Source organism: Doryrhamphus excisus, linkage group LG2, assembly GCF_037039965.1.
Source record: "Doryrhamphus excisus strain RoL-2023G ecotype Guam linkage group LG2, RoL_Dexc_Guam_v1.1, whole genome shotgun sequence".
NCBI lineage: Eukaryota > Metazoa > Chordata > Actinopteri > Syngnathiformes > Syngnathidae > Doryrhamphus > Doryrhamphus excisus.
In genome coordinates, this window is record NC_136358.1 from 22,164,070 (window position 1) to 22,189,278 (window position 25,209).

Sequence of the window (25,209 nt, forward strand, 5' to 3'; positions counted from 1 at the left end):
ACTTTAACTAGCAATATGTCAAGGCTCATGGGATATCAGGTAATGTAGAAAATATACTTACCATATACTTACCTTTGGTTGGAAGTCAATTATTCAGAAGGTCCTGGCATAGTTCTACTCAGGGGCGTCACTAGGTTCTGAGGACAAGGGGGGGGTCTTAGCCCCCTGGAGATGCACAGGATATGAATGAATGTAGTAGACATTCAAAAAAATATCCAAATAAGGAACAAGAACCAGGATATAACTTTCCCACTTTTGGACAGATTTAGTACCCCTGAACCAGACTCCTTCGACGTCCAAATCCAAATTCTTTCCAAATTGTGAACAGAATGGGTGACAAAGGGCGACCTTGGCGGAGGCCAACGTTAACCGGAAAGAGGCTGGACTTACTGCTGGCAATGTGAACCAAGCTCCTGCCCCGTTTGTACAAGAACCGGATGGCACGTATTAGCACTCTTACCAATCCCGTACCCCCGGAGCACCCTCCCAAAGGGCACCGCGAGGGACACGGTTGGATGCCTTTTCCAAGTCCACCTGTAAACTCTCATGCACCCTCGCGAGGGTGTAGAGCTGGTCTAGAGTGGTGTTTTTGAACGCAACTCCTCATTACTCATAATAAAACAGTTCAAATAATCCTATTTAATTGAAATAATGAAAGAAACCATCCATCCATCTTATGGTATGCTGGAGCCAATCCAAGCTGACTTCAGGCAAGAATGAAATAAAGCAGTGTTATGTAAATACATACAATTATACATAATCCTGCCCTATAATTTGTCTTCTTTGAAAAAAAAAAAAAGTAAAAATTGGCAATTTCAGCCATAGTGAGACTTGGTGATTAATCATGATTAATTCTTTGAAAACCGTGATTAATCTGATTTTAAAAATGTAATAATTTGACAGCCCTAATTGATATATCTAATTAAATAACACCTTAAATTAACACCTTGTCAAAATAAAAGCATACAGTGTATTCTTTGTGTGTTGTGGTTGGTTCAATTAGCGAATGATGCAAGCAACACAAATTCTGCAAGTTTCTATATTATTTACAACATTTGAATGCAATATGTACAAAAATATACAGTTCATGTTTTATTTTTTTTTCTTTTTCCTGTTTGAGGCAAGACAATACACAATATTCAGTCCACAAAAACGAGACAAGACTGCATATAAGAAAAGTACAATGGAGAAATATCCCAAAACATATCACGATATATTGAAATCTACTCATTGAATTTCTACTACGATGCACTCTTCTGAAGTCTGTGTGTATGCTAGCGCCCCCCTCCCCCCACCCAGACAAGGAGACTGTATGACTGACAAAAGGTCTCACTCTGTTCATGCTGTTGTTCTATGGAAGAAATACAAGGTGCTGAAGGAAATGCACAGAGTGAACTCTCTATATATATGCAAAATTTTGATGATCCACTTCATTTTCTCATTCTTTCAAAGGAAAGTACTGCATTCCAGTGAAAATAATACTGCATATATATATATACACAAACCTCACAAAAAGTTAGGGATATTTGGTTTTTGGGAACTACAATACAGAAAGGTGATCCAAGAACGAACCAAAACATTCCCTGATGGAGGTACAATTGGTATCATTGTTGCCAGATGATTGAGTCTGACAGCAGCTTCTGTGTGAATGTTAGTCTGCATGAATGTTAGTCCTACACTGGCCACTCGGTGTCAGGATGAGACAATAGCCACCAAGCATCGCGTCTACGCTAACCTGGTGTCTTATTTTCTATTACTTGGTCTACTATATTGAGTAATACTACTAGTATTACTCAATACCTATTATTATATTATAACACATTTAGAGGGTCTTAAACTGGTCTTCTATGCTCTAAATATTCATTCATTCATTTTCTACCGCTTATCCTCACGAGGGTCGCGGCGGGTGCTGGAGCCTATCCCAGCTGTCTGGGTACACCCTGGACTGGTGGCCAGCCAATCACAGTACAAATATAGACAAACAACCATTCACACTCACATTCATACCTATGGACAATTTGGAGTGGCCAATTAACCTAGCATGTTTTTGGAATGTGGGAGGAAACCGGAGTACCCGGAGAAAACCCACGCATGCACGGGGAGAACATGCAAACTCCTGGGCGGAATTGAACTTGGGTCTCCTAGCTGTGAGGCCTGCGCGGTAACCACTCGGCCTATGCTGTAAATATAACAATATAAAATTATAAATAATGAATCCTACTTGGCCGGAATTCACTTATCGTGGTCCAATCCAATTAACAGGCATAAATGAGGGATAATTGTAGTCATGTTTTTTTTACTGATACGTATTAGCCCTACATCACCCCTAATTATAAATTCCTCCCAAAATCTGACATGAAACTTTTTCTGCGTACATATCAAGTACAGTATATGTGTACAGTAAAAGCTCAATAGTTTTTCCATGGTAAAAGAACTTGCTCAACCCCTCCCCTGGAAGGAAAGCGTCCAATCACAACATAGTTATCACAACACTGTACAGCAGGCTTTTGAAGTTCTGGATTTGGACCACATTTGAAATGTGTGTGGCTCTTGTGCTAGAGTCCAAATGAAAGTACCTTCTAGGGAACTGTGTGGGCAGTGTGGTGCGGCAGTGGATTGTACTGGAAGTTCTAGGTGCCAATCTGCTCTGGGGGGTTCTGTGTGGAGGTTCTGTTTTCCTTGTGCTTGACTTGTTACTTGCAGGGCCTTCGGCTGCTTGTGTGCGATGACGATGAGTGTGTTCTTTGATGCTGTTGATTTCAGATGACGGCAAACACTCTGAAGGCTTTTCCTCCTGTCGGGTTGATTACGCTGCAGAAAGCGTGAAGAAAGGAATAATATTGATGATCAAAGTTTAAGCGGTGACGATACTGCAATGTTGGATATCGGTACCAAGGATTAGCAGCCGGGTATATCCCTGCTCTGTATTGGATATAAAATACCAGACAAAAGCAGCACCATCAGCACTGCGGGTCATACCTCTCTGAAGTGATGCCATTTTGGTAAGCGCCAATGTACTGCCTCCTTCGGTCCACTGGCATCACATCAAGGTAACCACCTGATTCATTCTGGATGACTCCAGCATGAATGGCTGCTCTGCAGATACTTGATTTCTGAAGAAATAAGAATACACAAATAAATATATGTATGTATAGCATATATATGTGTGTGTGTGTGTGTGTGTGTGTATGTATGTCTGTATATATGTATGTGTGTGTATATATATATACATATATATATATATATATATATGTGTGTGTGTGCGTATGTATGTGTGTATATATGTATGTATATATGTACGTGTATATATATGTATGTATGTGTATATATATATGTGTATACATATGTATACATGTATATGTATGTGTGTATATATATAACAAGTATATGTGTGTGTATATGTATATATGTGTACATGTACGTATATAGTATATGTATATGTATAGCACAGGGGTGCTCACACTTTCTCAGCCTGCAAGCTACTCAAAGATCTACCTCCTGCTAAAAATATAGATATGTTTTTACTATATTTATAAATACAAGTATTTATGTACATTGTCATTTATATCAGGGGTGCTTGTTTAGGAACCACGACCCTAATGGATGATTATAATCGGCAGCATAAAAACACTGATTGACGCATCCCTAATGAAAATGTTTTGATGACTTACATCAGAGTAATATTTACTTCCAAAGACTCTGCCCAGTCTCCCTCGTTGACAGTTCTTGGGACAGTACAGCCTAAAAAATACAAATCGGAACAAAATTCCCATCTGCTTTAACGAAATAGAATCACTTCATAATAAACAAGTTCATCAGTTCACCTCGGGCAGTGTCGCACAGGTTTCTTAAAGGGACAGAACACCGCCACGGTGGTGTCACATGATACTGCCTTCACTAAAAGGAAACAGCACAATTATAAAGGAGGGATTCTCATAGGAAACATAACCACATACTGTATATTTATCTCTTGGTCCTTCTCACCAGGCACAGACTCGATTTTGAAGGAATTGGCACTTCTGTTCTTCCTGTGACAATGAAATAAAAATCCACGTATATACGTATATATAATATATATCCAACATATATGTCCTGAATGAGGGCACGTTTGTCACACTTCAATGTTTCAGATCATCAAACAAATATAAATATTAGTCAATTATAACACAACTCAACACACTATGCACTTTTCCGATGAGACTTTTATTAAGGGAGAAATAAATGCAAAGCTCCATTGCCCTGTGTGAAAGAGTGTTTTCGCCGAAAGTAAGTGCAATCAAGCGATGAGATGACTTGCAATGAGTCTCCTCCCTGAGCTACCGCCTTATCGTGGTGGAGGAGTTTGCGTGTCCCAAAGATCCAAGGAGCTGCTACGTTGTCCAGGGTTTTTATGCCCCTGGTAGGGTCCCCCATGACAAACAGGTCAGAGGTGAGGGATCAGACAAAGTGTAGCTCCTTAGGCCTATTTTAAAATGTTCTTAAGCCTCCCAAAATAATTAGATATTTTTTTATTGATTTTTAAAAAGAAATCTAATTAATTTTTTATTTTTTTACAAAAAAACTCTGACCAATTTCATTTTGGGGGGACTTCAGCCCAGTGTCATTAGGCCTAGTTTGGGGGCTCTTCAGCCCAATTTTTTATTGATTTTTTTTTACAAAAAATCTCTGACAAATTTCATATGGTAGGGGAGCTTCATACCCCCTAAAATGTTCTTAAGTCCCCCTAAATAATTTGATATTTTTTTTTATTGATTAAAAAAATTTATTGATTTTTTTTTTACAAAAACAAATCTCTGACAAATTACATTTTTTAGGGGGACTTCAGCCCAGTGGCGTCATTAGGCCTATTTTAGGGGGGGTCTTCAACTCCCCCCAAAATGTTTTAACCCCCCTAAAAAATTTGATAGTTATAAATTTAAAAAAAAAAACTTTTTTATTGATTTTTTTTTACAAAAAAGAAATTCATTCATTCATTTTCTACCGCGGGGTGCTGGAGCCTATCCCAGCTGTCTTTGGGCGAGATGCGGGGTACACCCTGGACTGGTGGCCAGCCAATCACAGGGCACATATAGACAAACAACCATTCACACTCACATTCATACCTATGGACAATTTGGAGTGGCCAATTAACCTAGCATGTTTTTGGAATGTGGGAGGAAACCGGAGTACCCGGAGAAAACCCACGCATGCACGGAGAGAACATGCAAACTCCACACAGAGATGGCCGAGGGTGGAATTGAACCCTGGTCAATAAGCAGGCTCATACTAGTCTACTACTACTACTACTACTACTACTACTACTAGTAGTAGTAGTGACAATCAGAAGAAGAATAATGATAATAGTAATAATAATAAGCTAATTAATAATATAATAATGATTATTATATCATTGATCACTGTCCACTGGACAGAATGGTTGCAGAGCTTGAGCAGCGGTTTTGCAGTGTAGATTGTGTGTACTTGTGTACATTTAATGGTGGCCTAAAACAATTGAGTATCTCTACTAAATCTGTCCAAAAGTGGGAAAGTTATATCCTGGTTCTTGTTCCTTATTTGGATTTTTTTTTTTTAATGTCTACTACATTCATTCATATCCTGTGCATCTCCAGGGGGGCTAAGCCCCCCCTGTCCTCAGAACCTAGTGACGCCCCTGGTGTAGCTCAAAAGACCCCGATGATGAAAGCGAATATTCAACCATGTTTTCCCTTTGCCCGGATGCGGGTCACTGGGGCCGTCTTCTGGACAGAGACATGGGACATGGGTCCCTCCTCCAAAGAGCTCACCACTCATGGTAGTTAATGGTATTAAAGTCATTCAGATAAGATAAAAATATGTAAATATGCTCTGAGGGAGGGGGTGGGGGTAGTCAATCACTTTTTCCACACAGGACTATGTAGTTTTGAATATTTTTTCTCCCTTATTAATAAAAAGTTCGGTTTGAAAACTGCATTTTGTGTTGTTTTTGTTCAATGAGCGAACTTCATACCCTATTGACTGAACGCCATTCTTGTATGACTTAAGGAATTGTTGCTTTCTCCCCAGCCTGGTGACATCCAGCCATCCTCCATCATTGTCAATGACGCCGGCGTGCAGCGCGGCTCCACACACACTGGATTGCTGGGTGATTTGCAAAGGCAAGGAAATACACAGCAAGGTATCGTTTCAAGTGATCAACCTTATCACCCATCACATAAACTGCTCTCGCTTACGTTACATTCACTAAAAATGTGTTTTCATGTTGTTTTCACCTCTAAATGCAGTCGGTCAATCTCAAAGTGAGTGCAACCATTTATGATGATCAAGTTAACAATACAACACGTCCACATACACTGACCCGTTTTTCATCGATGTGACCTCTTTTGTGCGGTTGATCATGTATGTCAGGGGTGGGCAAACTACGGCCCGGGGGCCACATCCGACCCGCCCGTTCTTTCCAAAGTATTTAATTTCAACTTAATGTAGAACCTGGCATCATTTTGACGGTTGAAGTAGCAGTTTTATCAATTTCGTGATTTGATGTGGTCTGCCGTTTACAAAGTACTCCTGGAAAAAAGGGACACATACTTTTACAATACTTCCAGGTGGACTGTTATGTGTAACTTTGTTAAAGCAATGCAGCCCACCCCTGATGTATGTCAACGTGTGCTTTTAGGAATAAGATGTGGACTACAGCGGACCAGGACTTGATGAGCTGGTCCAGGCGGGGTCAACTTAGACGGTTTCCACCGTGTAATACAATGATTGCATCATTGTTGGTGATCATTTACCATGTCATAAAATGTGCTCCCGACTACTTTTCCGTGTCTGTCAAGGCAGCCGGGTGGACACTCGTATCTGGGCAGGGTCAGTTAAATCAGAGTCAGCGGTTGTTGTTATAAATGTAATCTTATGAACGCCACAAATCTCATCATCGGCATTGAACATACCTGTTACAAGTTGTGCCTTTGCACCGATCCCTCAGCTTGGTGTCACAGTCCATCTGCTGGGCTGCAAGAACAACATCGCCGAGAGTTACAATTCCAAAGTAACACCCAGGAAAAGGAACATTCCTTACACATCTGCTCCGTGCTGACGACTCTGTTTCTGTCTACGTCCTCCGAGGGCGCTGAGGGGTTTGGTGCTTGGACTCTGGTTTGGGGCTCCCTCTCTCTCACTGCGTCTGGCTCTGGTTCGATGTAGTTGGTCTCCTCCGTCTCCACAGCCGGATGCCTGTCAGTGCCCCCACCTGTGGAAATATGGGCTAATAACTATAAAAGCAATCTTCACTCGCTAAATGTTCTGCAAAAAAGGTCAGTAAGGATAATTCATAATGCCACCTACAGAGAACATACTAACTCCTTATTTCTAAAATCACAAATACTTCAACTTGCTGATATAGTTCATCTTCAAACAGCTAAAATAATGCATAAGGCTAAAAACAACCAATTACCTAAAAATGTCATCCAATACTTCTCTACAAGAGAGGAGAAATATGATCTCAGGGAAGAAGTACATTTGAAACACTTCTATGCTAGGACTACGTTAAAAAGCCATAGCATTTCAGTATGTGGAATCAAACTATGGAATGGATTGAGTAAAGACCTCAAACAATGCACAACGATGAGCCAATTCAAGAAACAATACAAGCAGTTGATATTTGCTAAATACAAGGATGAAGAGTCTTGAACCAGTCATGATGTGCTATATATATCACTATATTGACACTTACTATGGTACCCATTATGGCATTGGATGCTCATATCACCTCCTACTTTGGTACGTAAAAAAAACAAACAAACTTAAAGCATATTAGGAAAGCAGAAAGTGAACAAATGTAACAGTTACTGATTGTAAAAGTACCAGATGGAGGGGTAGGATTTAATAAGCTTTGCTTCTTCCTACTCCTTTTGGACATGTGGAACTGTGAACTGATTATGGGATGCATTCAATTGTAATCAAATGAAATAAAACCATTACCATTACCTGAAAACATTGTTCAACGATCATTTGTCAATGGGTCGAAGTGCTTGTGTTTGCTACCAAATTTTATGGACTTTTCATATCCATCCATTTTCTGTACAGCTTATCCTCACCAGGGTCGCGGGTATGCTGGAGCCTATCCCAGCTGTCTTCGGTCGAGAGGCAGGGTACACAACCATTCGCCAAATAACCTAGCATGTTTTTGGAATGGGGGAGGAAACGGGTAGAACATGCAAACGCCACACAGAGAATTCAAATTGAACATATTTTAAAATTGTAATTCATTCTGACTGGCTGCATGGTGTGCAAGTGGTTAGCACACATGTCTCGCAGCTAGAAGACCAGAGTTTAATTCCACATTTGGCCATCTCTATATGGAGTTTGCATGTTCTCCCCGTGCATGCGTGGGTTTTCTCCGGGTACTCCGGTTTCCTCCCACATTCCAAAAACATGCTAGGTTAATTGGCCACTCCAAATTGTCCATAGGTATGAATGTGAGTGTGAATGGTTGTTTGTCTGTATGTGCCCTGTGATTGGCTGGCCACCAGTCCAGGGTGGGCTAGGTTCCAGCACCCCCATGACTCCCGTGAGGATAAGCGGTAGAAAATGAATGAATGAATGAATGAAGGAATTAATTAACAGTCATGCACCAAGGAGTGAACATTAACGATGTGAGATCAGGAACTCGCTGAACTTAGCTTACCGGTAACAAGGCGTCAGCCTCTCAGGTATGGTCCTTGTCTAGACCCCCCCCCCCCCCCCCCCCCCCCCCCCCCCCCCGTTTTGCTGCTCCAGTGAGTTTAGTGGATGTAACTCTGAGGCTAAAATTGTTCTTTTACTTCTTTTTTGTGAATGGAATGAACGAGGTCAACGCCCCTAAAATACCCATTCAGTCCGTTCAGTTGCAAATGTTTTTTTTTTTAATTGGCTGGAGAGTCAGTTCACCATTCCTTTTACAGGACGGGACTATCTGTGTGCTCGCCTGTCTTATCCTATCGTCACGCCTCACTCTGTGGGTGGGAGGGGCTAGCTGAATGAAAGACCGAGACAGAGAGATTGACCCAGATGAACGGATCTTTTTACTGAATGAACCGGAATGATCCAGTTCACTGAAATAAACGGTTTTGCCCACCTATACCAAACATTGGCAGTGGGGTCAGACTTTTTTTTAAGGTTTTAAAGGAAATGGGAGGCCGTTTCAAGCCCAGACTGTATCGACGCACCTTTGTAGCAGAGATTGTCCCTGCAGCCCCCAGCATAGCTGGCTGGACAAGCGGAACAAGGAGCACCATACTTGTATGGGGCATGACCCCACCAGTTTCCGCTGGAAGAAAGAAAATTGGTTAAGAGCATGAATGAGTATGATGATACAGTCGTCCCTCGCTACACAACAGTTGGAACATCGCTCTATCACGTGACGTTGATGAGACCACCAAGTATCCTGACTGTAGTAGTCAGTAGTTTTTCATGGCTAGAGGGTGGTAACCATGCTAAAAAGGGAATATTTAGAAGGTTTTAAGTATTCATTCATTCATATTCTATCGCTTGTCCTCATGAGGGTCACGGGGGTGCTGGAGCCTATACCAGCTGTCTTGGGGCGAGAGGCGGGGTACACCCTGGACTGGTGGCCAGCCAATCACAGGGCACATATAGACAAACAACCATTCACACTCACATTCATACCTATGGACAATTTGGAGTGGCCAATTAACCTAGCATGTTTTTGGAATGTGGGAGGAAACCGGAGTACCCGGAGAAAACCTGCACGGGGAGAACATGCAAACTCCACACAGAGATGGCCGAGGGTGGAATTGAACTCAGGTCTCCTAGCTTTGAGGCCTGCGTGCTAACCACTCTCCACCGTGCAGCCTGATTTTAAGAACTCCATTTATAAATACGGAATCCTATGTCAAAATGGGGAAAAATGCCCAACGAAACAAAGAAAAACTCAGTTATGGTGGTCGGAACCAATTAACCGCATTGAACGGGGGACGATTGTACATGTACCGTATTTTCCGGATAAGTCACACTTTTTTTAATAGTTTGGCTGTTCCTGCCACTTATAGTCCAGAAAATACGGTAATCACTTTAAGAAAGGAGCTAGAGAAAAAAAAACCTACGGTGGGGAGTAGTTGCAGACCAGATAGACGGCTTTGGCCCAGATCATTCCCCACACGTTCATGTTGTAACACACGTTGATAGCACAGCCGATGCGGTTGCTTGTGGCCCACACCAACTAGAAAAGAAAGCAGGTCACTTTCATGGTCTGCAAAGCTGATACTGCCTTGTTACTGCGTTCTGCTGCTAATGCTACAGTCGCATGAGAGGACCACATATGGCTCAAATTTTGGAATATCTTGACACAGCCATTCTGGAGTCTTGCAGTGGCACAGTCTCCTGTTTTGTTTCGACTCCCGCTATAGCTCCTGCAGCATTTCAGCTGAAAAGGCGTTTTGTCAGCCAAAATAAATAAAAGCCCTCAAGTAGCTAGCCCATGAATTCAACTTCTTTTTTCTTTTTCACTATAAAAAAAGGTCCGCTGGTTGAGAGGAGGCTCTGGAAATTAGTAAGTGTAGAGAAATATGGAGAGAAAACACACAAGACCTCCCACCAATGCAGTCCAAATACATCATGTTTATGTTACGTTTACACCTATGTTGTTATTTGTTTATTTTATTTGCCACTTTGTGGTTTGGAGATTTCTTTTTTTGACATGCAACAAAAGCACACCCAATCCAAAATCTGTATAATCGAAGAAAAAAAATGGTAGAGTAGACATGATTTAATCTGGCAGTCATGTACAGTACAACTGACAACCGTTACCTGAGTGTAGTGAGTGCAAACAGGTCCTGAGCACCTGAAGGGGCAGTGTGGGTTACACTCCTGGGAGTAAGGGTAGCTGTAGTACCTCACCTCGTCATACCAGGCCTGCACGTGGTAGGTGGGAGGACGGTCCCTGAGGAGACGAAGGAGGGGTCTTTATTGTCGGATCACGGACAATGCGTGCATAAAACATAGGTTTCTATTATCTGACTGCACATGGAAAGCAATAAAAATCATTTCAATACATCCACTTCCTGTCAAGCGATCAATCTGCAGTTGCAAAGCCAAAAAAAAAGCCAAAAAGAAGAGAAAACGAACATATTGAAATGCCAATCAATACTGGCCGCACTTTTGCTCTCAACCGATTATCGCTCTCCTACCAATCCGCCGTGCAGACACTTTTTGTTTATTGGGGGGTATGTTAAACACAAAGTTTATGTTGCAAATATCCATAATGCAGTGTTTATTTGTCCTTCAAAAATAAACTTAACTTAAACTATAATCAAAAGGCCACTGATGCACCTCGGGTTGTGTTTTACGCAGGCAAAAGAGTCATTGTCCATTAAAACTTGTTCCGTTTCTTCGAATTTCTTTTTATTACCAAGCAAGCAAACGAAAAGGTAACAAAGGCATTGTCTCCTGTTGCCTCTCTTGCTCTGGTACAAAAACCATAGGCCCACCCCGGTGCATGCTGGTCCTGTGAGCACTGCCTACATGAATAGATTGCAGGTGCCCAGGGTATTATCCAATGAAATAAACCCACACATAAACTACTAATTAACCCCAACAAAATATGATAAATAAACAAACAAATAACTAACAAGACAATATTATCAAGTAATCCAAACAAAACAACAAAAAATAAATCAACAGATATTAGAAACCTAGGAACACACTACTAAATAGCTCCTACACAGAATATCAGCCGCAATCAACACGGCTTGATGTTGTCCGTGCTGCCAGTGGTAGCCATATTGAGCCCTTGGAAAACAGGAAATAACACCTTGAAGGTATCCCACACCTAACTGGGATGCCTCATGTCACTGCAAATATACAGATATCATGTTGGCTCACTTCTGGTCATGTGATGTGATGTGATTGACTCTATTTTCAAAGACAATAAAGGCAAAAGAACCAGAAATTATTTTTTTCATGTAAATATGGCCTATTTTCTACCCCAAATCAACACATTTGGAAATTAAGCAGAATAATTTATCATATTTTCATGAGGGTACCCTTTTGTCCCCCTCCGTCAACAGCCCTGCATACATGTACACATACATACATACATACATGTACACAGATACGTACATACGAAGGGTGTGGAAAATAATCGATATTAATCGATGCATCGATTTGCATGTGCATCGGCTCATTCACTGGGTATGAATGCGATTGACAATCCCGATGCGTTTGTGGGTATCGGGAAAAAATCTGATGCAAGCGCCGTTTTATTAATGTTCATATTCTTTTTCATATTGGACTTGATTTCTGTCCGTATACGTTCCACTTTTCATCCTGTGACAAATCTTGTGATACTGCACAATTTTTAGGAACAGGAAGTGGAGTATGCAGGTCAAATGTGATGGCCAGAAGGTCTGATATGTGGCGTTTATGACCGGTGACGTTGTGGGTTGTTATACCCATAGGGCAGACCAGATCCAGGACCTCTGGTGTGGGTGGGGACTGGGGAATTCAGTAGCGGATTTGGAGTTTAATGTTGTTGATGTGAAAGTTGGAATCACCAAGAAGGATTTAATTGGGTAAAAACAGGATGGCAGCTATACAGTATGTAGACAATGGAGGGATGGTTCCTCATGGTTCCTCATGGTTCCCCATGGTTCCCCATGGTTCTCTTGTCTGCTGTCTATATACGCACCTGCCCCAGTGAGCTCCCAGGTTTTGGCCTATTTGAGTCAACATGTAGCTCGGCCCATGTTCCCATCGGCAGGTATGAGCCCAGTGCTCGGCGCTTCTTTCCAACTCGTAATCCCACACCTGTTGACAACAACATTTTGCATAACACTCTTGTTTTGGTTACGCAGACATGGGGCAAACGTCGCTCTTATTTTGAAGAACGGTCACGGAAGTATGTTCCGTATTGTAAGTAATCTGCTTACAATATGAGAAGAAGCCTTCGGCCTGCAAAGCAAAAACCCGGCCCTCCTCAGCCACATCATTATCATGGGTAATAGTAGCCCTCACTAAAGAAACAGCGGATTAGCGTACATAACATACATTTACACTAACATGGCCTTCACTTCAAACAGCCAGCTTCAACAGACTTGAAATAGATTCCCCGCCACTGCACCCCAAATGAAATACACGAGGATCAAATGAAAGATAACATTGGTTTCCCAGGATGTGGAGTTAGCAGGGATGGGGGGAGAGAAGGTGAGCTGAGGCTGGGAAAAGACTGCGGATGAAAAAGTGAAAAAGGAACAGCGAGGGAGTGATGAAGGCATGCAGATCAGGAAATGATAAGAAAGGAAGAGGAGGACGGCATCGCAGCCGTGCCAGCAGGATAAGCTAGCGTATGAAAGCATGAGGATGTGTTTGCTTTGACAACACATCGTCGTTCCACCGGATACTCGGGAAGTAAAAAAAAACATTTCTTCTATCAACGCTGCAAACCCTGAAATGACATGTTAGCGGCAGCACGGTGGCGTATGTGGTTAGTATGTCAGCCTCACAGCCGGGTGGTTGCGTGTCTTGTGTTCATGTTCTTCCCAGATGCCCCCCCCTCCCCACCTCGGTGAGTTTACACTGGGTACCTCCCATTCTTCCCACCATGAACATAAAGCCTTATGATGGGGGTACCACATGATTTGGTGTAGGTCACCAGAATAATAATTATTATTTGCTTTCGGAGGCACTCAGGGTTTTTTAATCATAAAAAGTTGCATTTTATGTTCATTTGTGTTGTCATTGACTAATATTCACATGGGAAAAATGCTCAGCCAGGTATGCTGGAGTGACGTCATTGATGGCCTTGAACACAAATAAAAGGACTTGGATTCTATATTGTACCGGGAGCCAATGGAGAGAACGGAGGATTGGAGTTAGATGGGTGTGTTTTGGAGATCTTCCTTCCTCCTAACAAACTAATGACTAAACAGCCGTGAAAGCATTCATTCATTCATTCATTCATTTTCTACCGCTTATCCTCACGAGGGTCTTGGGTGGGTGCTGGAGCCTATCCCAGCTATACAACCTGGACTGGTGGCCAGCCAATCACAGGGCATATGTAGACAAACAACCATTCACACTCACATTCATACCTATGGACAATTTGGAGTTGCCAATTAATTAATTAATCAATTAATTAACCTAGCATGTTTTGGAAATGTGGGAGGAAACCACAGTACCTGGTTTCCTCCCACATTCCAAAAACATGCTAGGTTAATTGGCCACTTCAAATTGTCTATCGGTGTGAATGGTTATTTGTCTATATGTGCCCTGTGATTGGCTGGCCACCAGTCCAGGGTGTGCGTACGCCAAAAAAACTAATCACTGAAAACAGGCTACTTACCATGTACTCCATGTTGGAGGCCGGAGGGTGGACCTGACCCCGCAACTTGTTGTGTAGGTCTAAGATGAGGTGCATATCCCCCTCGCTGATGGCTCGCTTTCCTCTCGTCCTGGCCGTCCACCACTCCTCATCCTTGTTCCTGTACTTGTCCAAGAGGGATTCCAGTCGTGTGGAGTTGGTGAGCTCTGGGGAGGCGACAGTCTGGGCCAAACACAGCCACAAGCTTGCTGCTCCAAACCAGCGTGGAAATGGAAGGGACGGCTTCATAGTGTGGGATTTTTCAGGGAATATGTTTGGTTGTCTGCGCAAAGAAAAGAAAGTGATTTATAGCAAGGGTGGGCAGATCTACCTAAATAAATATATCTAATGCACACAAAGGAGTTCCCTTCCTTGATACATAAATGCAAGAATGAAATCAATGATCGCACGGTCGAGGTCCCTGCTTTCCGCTGCCACCCATCCCACTCTGCATCCGACCTCTTTTGGAAAGGGGACCCATGTTGCCTCTTTGGGCTATGCCCGGCTGGGCCCACCGATGGTGCAGGGTGCCACGGTGTTGCTGGCTCTATGGGTCTATGTAAGCTACCCCATCTGGAGGAGCCGGCGGAGAGGGAAGTCTGGGGTTCCCTGCCGCTTAGGCTGGGCTCTGACACGGTCCACCTCTTAGAGGTGCGGGTCTGATGATCGTCTCAAGACTGACGGCACTGTATCTATGAACTGGACTATTATGCTTTTGAATGTACTTTGTATATATTTATCATGTGTCACATTTATAATGTCATTTAGGGTGGTTTTCTTGGTCACTTTCATACACTCACAAAATTAGGATTTCTACTAACATCCAATAGAGTATGTGGATTTCAGACTTCATAAGTAAGCAGTTTAGCAGTACTGTATAGCAGCTGGCCTTGGATCTTTCCTCCCGTGGTTAGAAATACAGTAATTATAGAAAAGTTGACTTGAAACTGAGAGGCTAATGCAGCTCTGAAGGGCTTTGAGTGCACTGGCAGGTCACAGCATCACAGTAGGACCACTGTAAGTTTTCACACGTAATATTCCACCACGAGGCCATGAGAAACTTACTGTACTGCATGCACTCATTGAAATCTTATCCGGACATAAGGTCAATCCTGCTATTATCTCCATAGAATGCTATACTGTGTAAATATCAGAGCACAGGCTTACCTGTCAAATTGGTCAGGATGATGCCAATATCTCACAGACGCCAGGTGCTGATGGATTAATCTTCTACAATCCAGAGAGGCGCCCCATCGCCAGCTCACCTCCACGCACGGAAACTCTGAAGTGTCTATAGGTACCTGCTGAATTCCTCAGGTCACGCAGTGCGCTGCTGCGTGAGACCACCGCTCATTTTGCACTCATATGCCAAGTTTGCCCTTAGCAACGCTCAACACACTTGGCCACGCCCCCGCAACCTGTCTGGCCCCCGGCTTTGCCAAGTCTTTCTTTTCTCCACATCTTTTTGATACTCGCATACTGATTTTCGGCTTGAGCCCTTTAGGTTCCGGGTGCCCTTCCTGACGATTCGAACCCTACGTGCCCGCTCCAAAGTCCAGAACGCTCACCACAACATCACGGCGGGCACTTGCACTCCGTTGTGTGAGGTCAAACAGCTATGACTTGCTAACTAACTCAAAATAGTAACAGAATACAGGACTGGTCCATAAAAGTAATTCATTACCAGGCAAAGTCATTATTGTGCCTTTTGAAGAACCTTGAAATATCTCAAAGAATCGGGATCCAGTGGCGTGTAATGTTGAGAGTATAAAAGGCATGTTTACGGTCTTTTATGCTTAGCTAGTCGCTCATTTATTTTGCAGAACATGCTGTTATCACCGGATGTTGGTATGCTCTTATTTTGGCACGGCACATTACTTTTTCCTGTTTGTGAAAAAAATCTTGTAGCCGCACACGGCAATGTGCTCACGTACTTTCTCAGGTAAAGTTGTTTGCACTGGTTGTTTGCCTAAATAATATAAGTTTGTGAGAATTTGTTGTCATGTATTTTTTTTTATTCCAACTTATCAGAAAGTTTGTTGAAGTGCCAACCTGGGTGGTGGCAGCTCGGCTAACGTGGAAGACTACCTTGTGTTTAAGCTAGCGAAGTGAGGGGGCTCATTTGTAGTTTTTATGGTGCTCACGGTGCTAATGATGCACAAACGGAGTCAGAAGAACAAAGGCACCTCCTTTGCACTCCACGTCTGACTAATTGATCCCAAGTGGCCTTGTGAGAGAGATGTCGATATTGATACTGACACCAATGTCTTTTTTTTTTATTGAGTGGTTGCCTTTATTTTTGTCATAATGAGGATCGGCACTAATTTCTTAGGCAAACAACAAAAAATGGTGACAAAGTTAATCAGCAATTATCAGCAAAATAATAAATAGTGTAATTATTACCTTTTATTACATACATTTTCTTCAGAAAAATGAAGTCAATAGTGGGGGAAAACGATTTGGCAAGATGATCAGTGACACCCACACGTTCCTCACAGCTGAAAGGCAAAATGGTGCTAGGGCGACCTCTTGTGGTTCCATACCGTTACTAGTAGCTACACTGGAATTTTCCCCCCGTTTGTGGTCAGAGTTTCTTCTCCAGGGATTACAACAAACATGTACATCACTGGGTCTAGTTAGGTGTAGTATATTGAGCCACCCCATAATCACAGGTGATTTTTTTTCATTGTAGAAATTAGGCCACAATGGCCGAGTGGTTAGCATGTAGGCCACATGGTCAGGAGATGGGGAAGACCTGGGTTGGAATCTCCACCTGGACATCTCTGTGTGGAGTTAGCATGTTCTCCCCGTGCATGCGTGGGTTTTCTCCGGATACTCCGGTTTCCTCCCACATTCCAAAAACATGCTAGGTTAATTGGCGACTCCAAATTGTCCATAGGTATGAATGTGAGTGTGAATGGTTGTTTGTTTATATGTGCCCTGTGATTGGCTGGCCACCAGTCCAGGGTGACTTTTTGAACTGAACTTGCCCATTGTGCATTTTAATGTTGTGATTTGATAACTTATTTGCCATGTTTCTTCCAAATAAACCAAGATATCCTATTGACAACAAATACATTGATTGGTAATCCTTGCATTCCTAAACACACACGTACGTCGATCTAATTCATTCATGCAGGAAAAGTGCAGGAACGCGTTTTGCACTGACCAGATTGTTTCCTGTTGTGTCAAGGACACTTTCCTCTAAGAGGATTTCTAATATAAAACATAGGAAGGTTAGGGAGAGCCAGACGTTTAATCCTTGAGCTGTGGGAAGAATGATGCTGAGCTATTTTGTGCTGGGATTTGTCCCAATCGGAGAACAATTTATGTGTTGTGCAATGGCAAGTGATATTTGATGGATCTACTCGTAAGAGCTTTGCATTATCAGGGAACAAAGATGCTGTGCAAACTTCTGCTGTACACTGGTAAGTTTCTGCTTTATGCTGCATATGCCTTCTTTTTTATGTCACAATTATTTTGTTACTGTGATGCAAGAATACATTTATGCAGCTCTTTAATTTAACCTTTCTTGTCTTCTGTCAGCTTTTGCAGAAAATTTGATCTCACGTGAGTTGTCGGGTGCAACAGCCACAAAAACAAAAACACATGGTATGTTTCTTTCTGGAGCTCCATACGAGGCCAGCAAAATGCTGCCTTAAGACAGCAAAAGTCTGTTTCTGTTCATCATGTGCAAGTAGGGGGGTTCCATTTTATGGATTAGAGTAGAGTGCATAATCCCGAAACATCATCTCTCTCAACTCTTTTTTTTTTACAATGTAGGACAGCACATTTTCTCAGATGAGTCACATAAAATTGTCAATTTTTGACACTAATCAAACCTGGGCTATGACAATGATTTGCATACCCAGCATGCCTTGCGGTTATGAGTGAGCACAAAATAGTATTTTTGTTTGTACATTATATGAGTGTGTAACCCTACATAGTCTGTGTGGTATGGTTCCATTGTTTTCCACATATACATATTACTTGTGTTATATTGCTAAGCATTTGGGTTGAAAAGCTTCTGAGATGGCTTTTGACCAACAAATGGCCAATAATGTTGAGATTGCAGGGTGTACTCAACATTGTGTACTTGGGCACTACTGGCTACAATTACTGTATTTCTCACTGCTTTACTCTAAACTGTTGAACGCCTTTGTTGCTAGTGACCAACAACTCAGGTGTGACACCAGCTGGGCAGTGCGGGGCTTGGGTGAAGGAACCCGATGGAGGCTATTTCACCTCACCCAACTACCCTGACAGATACCCACCTGAGAGGGAATGCATTTACATAATAGAAGGTGAGTCTGTTTTGATGTTAAAAGTATCCCAACCTCCTTAACTGAAGAGCTCCCTCTGTTCCAGCGTCTCCTCGCCAGTGCATTGACTTGTTTTTTGATGAAAAGTATTCTATTGAGCCGTCCTGGGAGTGCAAGTTTGACCACATCGAGGTCCGTGATGGGCCCTTTGGTTTCTCGCCCATCATTGGACGCTACTGTGGCCAGGAGAGCCCCATGTATGTCCGCTCCAGTGGGAGGTACCTGTACATCAAGTTTGTGGCTGATGGTGAGCTGGAGGCCATCGGCTTCTCAGCCCGCTACAACTTCACACAAGGTGGGTGACGACAGAGGTATAAAGAGCTTGGAAGATAAGTCTATGAAGTGTAGATAAGTCTATTAACCAGTGGTTGCCGCACTTTTTACAGCGGTGTACCCCATTACTCCCGCACTACACCTTTTATCTTCAAATATATGTCATATATGGTGGCAATTATTGCAAAGATACAAGGCTGACTCCTAATTCTACCCCTTGGCCCTTGTCTTACCCTCTTACACCTCGGTTTTGCATGTTCACAAGAATCAGATGGTGTCCCAATTCTCCTTAAAACAAGGGGGTGTAAGTGCTAAGGGCTTGTGATGAGCCGTATACTCGTTACAAAGGAGTGTCCATTACGGATAATGCATTTTTGCTGGATATGAGTATGAAACCAGTACATTTCATGATATTCACTATTCACTCTTGTCCTATAGCATGCACTCCTGAACAACTCAATACATATAACCTGCATTGACTGGCCACACATTCGGTACACTTGCACAGGAGCACAAGAGCGTGTATGGCAGACACAAGCCATACATAAAATATTAGTCCCAATCGCCATCCATTAACGTTGTGTGACATTGACACAGAGGGCTGTTACGTCCTGAATGGGGAGCGTTTTAGGCTTGGCAATGCAGTAGGAAAAACAACCTCCTTTTAAATGTTGCAGAATATGGTTGCATACTGCTGGAAAAGTGATCTGGAAGCGGTGGGAGGGAGGAGAGGAGACACAAACACACGTACCTAAGCGCGCAAACACACACACACACACACACACACACAAGTTAATGAAAGCGTGTCTTCAGGGGAATCCAGCTTGTCAGTGCTGAGCCACAGCAGCTTAAGCGAGGCTGAGGCTTTATTAACAGCAGATTTTATAGGCCACCTACAATGACGACTCCATGACGAATCAATCTGCATTCTTTGTCCGCACGTCTGTTTCTTTTCTTTTCACTTGCAGCCGTCGTCCACTTAAATTCATCTAATCGTCCATTTGGATTTTTAACGCTGAATTTGAGAACATATTAATTCTTACCGGCAGATAAGGAGAGTCTATTTCCCATCTGTTTACATGTCTTGCATGCCAAACGCTTATCTCTTGTCTAATACCACTCATCAGAAAGGGCAGGAGATAATTCATGGTTGGATTGTCCATCCTCCACTGACCACATAAAGTGGTCAAAGAAAGACCTTTTGCAGATAAAGTAACTACTGCAAGTTTATAGACTTTGCTAATCAAATTTATAATGAGGCTTGAATTTGTTTGAATTAAATTGTAGTATAACTAAACCAGTACTGCTAGTAGTGTAGTAGCGGTACTGCCTTCTGTAGTGTGGCACTGGTTTGAGCCCCAGCCATTACCCCAATACCCGGCCATTGGAGGTCTCCAGTGCTGGTCCAAAGCCTGGATAAATGGTAAAGTTGTGTCAGCAAAGGTTTCCGCTCTACAAAGAAAACTGTTCAGGTTGTCTTAGAAGACGCCACTCATCTAGGTAGGACAGTTCTAGTCCAGTTCATGCTCAAAGACCAGGTGGGACAAGCACCAGTCAGACTAGATAGGACAGTCCTAGTCCAGTTCATGCTAAAAGACGAGGTGAGACACACATCAGTCAGACTAGATAGGGCAGCTCTAGTCCAGTTCATGCTCAAAGACTAGGTGGGACACACACCAGTCAGACTAGATAGGACAGCTCTAGTCCAGTTCATGCTCAAAGACTAGGTGGGACACACACCAGTCAGACTAGATACGAGTTCATGCTCAAAGACTAGGTGAGACACACACCTAGTTCAAAGGAGGTTACACCACACCCACACCCAATTCTGGTCCCACTACCCTTATTTTCCCTCATTTTCCAAACAAATATCCATAATGTTTTCCACATTGTATTTCTTGAATGTATATGACAATCATGCGATGGAAAAATAGTGCAGAAAGCTTTGGAAGAACTGATTGTTCATCTAATCCTTCCACCGGATAAGGCCCCGCTATTGCATTGTTGTACTTACTGCACCTCCATGCAGATTGGGAATAATCTGTGCAAGCTTGAAGCCCAAATAGGCAAGAAACATGAGAGGATTAATAAGAACTAAGATGGTAAATCTGACTTGATAATCCACCAACAAGTGGATTCATCAGCCCCAAGGTTCAGGACACAATACGGAGCAGTGAGCAATTTAATTTCATAACACAACATGAGTTATTGACTTGCAGGTGTTGCTTTCTAACACATCTAACACAAACACTCAATCTTTAAATACAGTCTGAAAATAAATATATTTTCAAGGGCAACGCTATTGTTGTCCAACCTCACTGAACCTTGCTTATTTTAAACATCAAATGGCAAAAATGTTTCATAACGAGTCTTTTCTTCTGCTTTTAGATCCTGAGTTCAAAGGTCTGGGAGAACTGCCAGCATTACCATGTGAGTATGACAATACGTAAAGTGCTCATCACGACAAAAAAACTATAAGAACTCACTTAATAAAACGTTTTTCGTTTTTCGCAAGGACTTCTGGACTACTGCCTACTTATTTGACATTTACTTATTTGTATCCTTGCTTTTCCTCACATTATCTTGATTGTCGTGTTTCTGTTATTTTCACCAAGTGCATTGGTGATGCACGGCGGTGGCAGATTTCACTCTTGTGGCCAACCGTTCTTTGAGTGACTGTAAACATATGTAATGTGCTTTTGCTATCATTTCACAAAAAATGCTGCTCTTCACAGTTTGTGAGTTTGAGCTGAGTGGTCCAGAAGGCTACGTGGAATCTACTCAGATCACCAGGGAGAAGCGGGCGCTGCAGACAGAGGCTGTGGACTGCAGGTGGTATGTTCGAGCCCCACCAAAAGCCAAGGTCTGTTTTCATCATTCTAATGCTTGACTTGTTTTTGACTGATGAATTTGGCCTTGTCAAGAAAAATCCTGCTTCTTGTATAACTGGCAACAATGCCTTCCTAAGATTTTTTTATTGATTAAGAATAAAATCTCACCCCCATCATGTGGTACCTCTGCTGTCGGGGGTAGGCTCCTACCCTCAGCATGTGGTCTTCATTTAAGGCGGTTGTTGCTGATGTTTCAGCTCTGGTATGGAGGATGAAACCCACCTCGTGCTCATCCGATATCCATCAATTCAGGCTTTTGAAAAAACATTGGTCAATTTATTCCTAATTATTATTATTGTATTATTGTAATTATTAGTATTTGTATTTTTATTTTATTTAATAAAGGGGAGGGGCATTTAAAATTTTACTTGAATACAAATACAAATCGTGACCTCAACAAATACAAATACAAGTTGCATTGAACACCCCTAATATATATAATGTTTGTAATGTAATGTAATTTATGTATAATATTTCTCCCTTCCCATCCTCAGATCTACATGCGCTTTCTGGAGTATGAGATGCACAACTCAAACGAGTGCAAGCGGAACTTTGTTGCCATTTATGATGGCAGCAGTTCGGTTGAGCATCTGAAGAATAAGTTCTGCTCCACTGTTGCCAACGACGTCATGCTGACATCATCACTGGGCGTGGTCAGGCTGTGGGCGGATGAGGGAAGCAGGAAAAGCAAATTCAAGATCCTCTTCACCACCTTCCTTGATCGTGAGTAAATCCATTTTTTTCTAGCCTACATCAGATATGGATACAGATCATTTAGATGGGTGAACACTTGGCTTTCACAGATTAGATAGGAGCGGTGTTGTTGGACTGCTCCGGAGGCGTGGCGGACGTTAGGATATGTGCTGTGCGTATCACGAGTAGTTCTCTGATTGGTTTATTGCTGTCAGCTTAGCATATAATGTCCTTGTGACAACAGGAAGTGGTCTACGCTCACTCAAGCGGAGCGCTTACCCAAGTAGAACAACAACAATTTTACAGATTTTGGAACACACATAAGGCGCACCATGTTAAAAGACGTGTCATTGATTTTTGAGAAAATTAAAGACTTTAAGTGCAACTTATAGTGCGGAAAATACAGTACATTAAACCCAGCATCAGGCTAATCCAAGCATCTTAGTACTTGTTTTCCACCAGCATTCCTGCTCTAAATCGCCAAATAGGAGAACCTTTGATGGAATCTGCTGTCTGTATCTGTACCATAACAATGATGAGCAAATTGGCAGCACTCTACACATTTCACATGATAAAAGGCCTTTCTCTGGTCTTTTCCCCAGCTCCATGTGAAGGAGGTACTTTCTTCTGCCATAGCAACATGTGCATCAACCACACCTTGGTCTGCAACGGCATCCAAAACTGTGTGTATCCATGGGACGAGAATCACTGCAAAGGTACCAACCACCAGCATCTGCTCTCCCGCTCCCACACCCAAAACCATGACTGTATCACCATTGTGTGTCTCACCAGAGAACCACCAGCATCTACTGCATCTGCTCTCCCGCTCCCACACCCGAAACCATGACTGTTATCATCATTGTGTGTCTCACCAGAGAACCACCAGCATCTACTGCATCTGCACTCCCACTCACACACCCGAAACCATGACTGTTATCACCGTTGTGTGTCTCACCAGAGAAAAGGAAACCCAGCATTTTGGACTCTCTGGACAACACGAACCTCACAATCATTGGTGTGACGTGCGGCCTGGTGGTCATTCTGCTCGTCATCTCTGTCATCATCCAGGTCAAACAGCCTCGCAAGAAATACATCATTCGCAGGTTGACCCATCTCTCACGTCAATTTATGAAATGTGACTCTTTATTTTGTATGTTGACCAAGAACATCCTGCTTTCAATACCCGCATAGTAGCCTATATTATTCCTTATATTTGGTTGCACCGTGAATGAATGTTGGTGAAAATGGGGATAGAATGTAATTTAGTGTCAGGTATTCACACTCATGATGGCAAAGGCAAGAAAGCTTTCTGTATTTGCACAAGTTTGGATGGATAAGCGAGGTTTCTGGCAGTACCATTGCTGCTGAGCTTGAAAACAGGAAGACAGTCACTTCTCATAGTCACTTCTCATTCTCCAAAACATCCTGAGGCTCAGGGATCCCATTAGCTGTTCGTCAAGACACAGGACCATCCTGTCAATCAATCAATTGCTTCCGCATTTTTTGGTCTGAGAATGAAATCTACAGAGTGCAATAATTCTAATTCTGTTTGTTGGCATTCACAGAGATGACTTTGACCCTGCCCTCCTCCACCCAGAGTTTGAGCCTCCCCACTATGAGCTCTGCACGTTACGACACGTCCCATCAGGTGACCTAACCGATGCAGCCGTGGCCGAGGAGTTTGAAAAGTCCCACAAGCTGCACCGATCCTCCTCCAAATGCATTCGCGACCACCACTGCGGATCCCAGCAGGGAAGCATGCACGGCAGCGTCCACGGTAGTCGCAGCAACCTTAGCACGAGAGAGGCCACCGCGGATCCTGATGGCGGGGCACTTGTACCGCCGCTCCCTGCAGGGATGGTGAACCAGCAGTCACCTCGGCTCTCCCACCACACCACCCCAGCCAGGAACATCCTGGTGATGAAGCATAGCTATTCTCAGGATGGGGGAGATGGCTACAGAGGAGAGGATGATGATTTAATGATAGATGATGGCCCGACCACCAGCAGGCACCACATTTATCATCATCAAATGCATCATGACATGACGGCTTTGGACCACGCTGTCCACCGTACCTTGTCTAATGACTTCTGATGTGACAACAGTCACCATGTAAAGTGGCAGAGAATGGAAGGAAGGGACCATTGTGACTGGATGTGATGGTTGTGGAAAAACTAAGTCGGAATTATGAATTACCAGAAGACAAAACCCTGACTTTGAAAGTACTATTGCAGGGACGCATTGTGGGGAAAGCATTGAAATCATACATGAAAAAAGTTTATCAATTAATTTTTATTTGATACGATTTATTTGTGTTGGTTATGAAATGGTTATTTCACAGACTCATTTATTTCCTTGATTTCATGTTTGTAAACAAATGTTGATATTGTGTCTCTGAAAAAAACTTACCATCAAAATAATGTACTGGTCATTAATTGTTTAAACCAAATTAAGCTATTTTCAAACAAGTTTTAGAAAATAGCTAATTTTAACCTCAAATTTCAGTGTACTTTGTGTCACATCCACTCACAGATAAAGTATTCTGTACCTTTTAATTCTTTTGGAAGTATTCGTTATTTGAATTTGTGTGGAAGCTCTCCCGATGTTCCGTGTGTCAACTTTATTTTAACCGCATATTCTCGACTACTATTCTCCATGTACTTTTTTGAAGAAATAAATGTAAATGTAGTGATTGATT

At 42.6% G+C, this 25,209-nt stretch overlaps 2 protein-coding genes and 1 long non-coding RNA gene across 5 annotated transcripts in view; 2 read left to right on the forward strand and 1 right to left on the reverse strand.

Annotated features, from left to right (window-relative positions):
* LOC131109529 (uncharacterized) overlaps positions 1-7,958 on the forward strand; it is an 11,648-nt gene extending 3,690 nt beyond the window's left edge. The window contains exons 2-4 of one of the 2 annotated variants that reach the window (XR_013625732.1): positions 2,764-3,050; positions 6,043-6,154; positions 6,653-7,958. This is a non-coding gene — a long non-coding RNA (uncharacterized LOC131109529). The remainder of the gene's footprint in view (positions 1-2,763; positions 3,051-6,042; positions 6,155-6,652) is intronic. The other variant, XR_009120752.2, reaches the window with a different exon arrangement.
* On the reverse strand, positions 2,656-16,067 carry LOC131109527 (cysteine-rich secretory protein LCCL domain-containing 1-like). Its single transcript, XM_058061654.2, has 15 exons — positions 15,500-16,067; positions 14,315-14,615; positions 12,662-12,780; positions 10,783-10,915; positions 10,080-10,195; positions 9,183-9,283; positions 7,055-7,225; positions 6,927-6,987; positions 6,768-6,834; positions 5,987-6,117; positions 3,985-4,028; positions 3,825-3,897; positions 3,672-3,741; positions 2,980-3,113; positions 2,656-2,811 (listed from the first exon to the last, which is right to left on the reverse strand). Exons 2-15 carry the CDS (start codon positions 14,579-14,581, stop codon positions 2,760-2,762), a joined length of 1,539 nt encoding a protein of 512 aa, XP_057917637.2. The 5' UTR covers positions 14,582-14,615; positions 15,500-16,067; the 3' UTR covers positions 2,656-2,759.
* Positions 16,068-17,306: 1,239 nt separating this feature from the next.
* Positions 17,307-25,195, forward strand: LOC131109525 (neuropilin and tolloid-like protein 1). Of its 2 annotated transcripts, none has more exons than XM_078788705.1 (10): positions 17,307-17,760; positions 17,879-17,944; positions 18,502-18,636; positions 18,684-18,949; positions 21,316-21,357; positions 21,663-21,790; positions 22,313-22,541; positions 23,114-23,227; positions 23,470-23,614; positions 24,077-25,195. In XM_078788705.1, the coding sequence occupies exons 3-10, from the start codon at positions 18,617-18,619 to the stop codon at positions 24,603-24,605; spliced, it is 1,473 nt and encodes a 490-aa protein (XP_078644831.1). In that variant the 5' UTR covers positions 17,307-17,760; positions 17,879-17,944; positions 18,502-18,616; the 3' UTR covers positions 24,606-25,195. The 2 variants fall into 2 exon arrangements, with proteins under 2 accessions (XP_078644831.1, XP_057917633.2); XM_058061650.2 differs by having other exon boundaries at positions 18,701-18,949.
* The last annotated feature ends 14 nt before the right edge of the window (positions 25,196-25,209 follow it).

Coding starts and splice junctions, on each gene's coding strand:
- LOC131109525 (XM_058061650.2), top strand. CDS start 17,691: ATGGATCTACTCGTAAGAGCTTTGCATTATCAGGGAACAAAGATGCTG. Junction 23,228..23,469: donor GGACGAGAATCACTGCAAAG/GTACCAACCACC, acceptor GTGTCTCACCAG/AGAAAAGGAAACCCAGCATT. Junction 23,615..24,076: donor AAGAAATACATCATTCGCAG/GTTGACCCATCT, acceptor TGGCATTCACAG/AGATGACTTTGACCCTGCCC.
- LOC131109527 (XM_058061654.2), bottom strand. CDS start 14,581: ATGAAGCCGTCCCTTCCATTTCCACGCTGGTTTGGAGCAGCAAGCTTG. Junction 10,916..12,661: donor CTGGGAGCTCACTGGGGCAG/GTGCGTATATAG, acceptor TCGTCTCCTCAG/GGACCGTCCTCCCACCTACC. Junction 4,029..5,986: donor AATGGCGTTCAGTCAATAGG/GTATGAAGTTCG, acceptor TCATTGTCACAG/GAAGAACAGAAGTGCCAATT.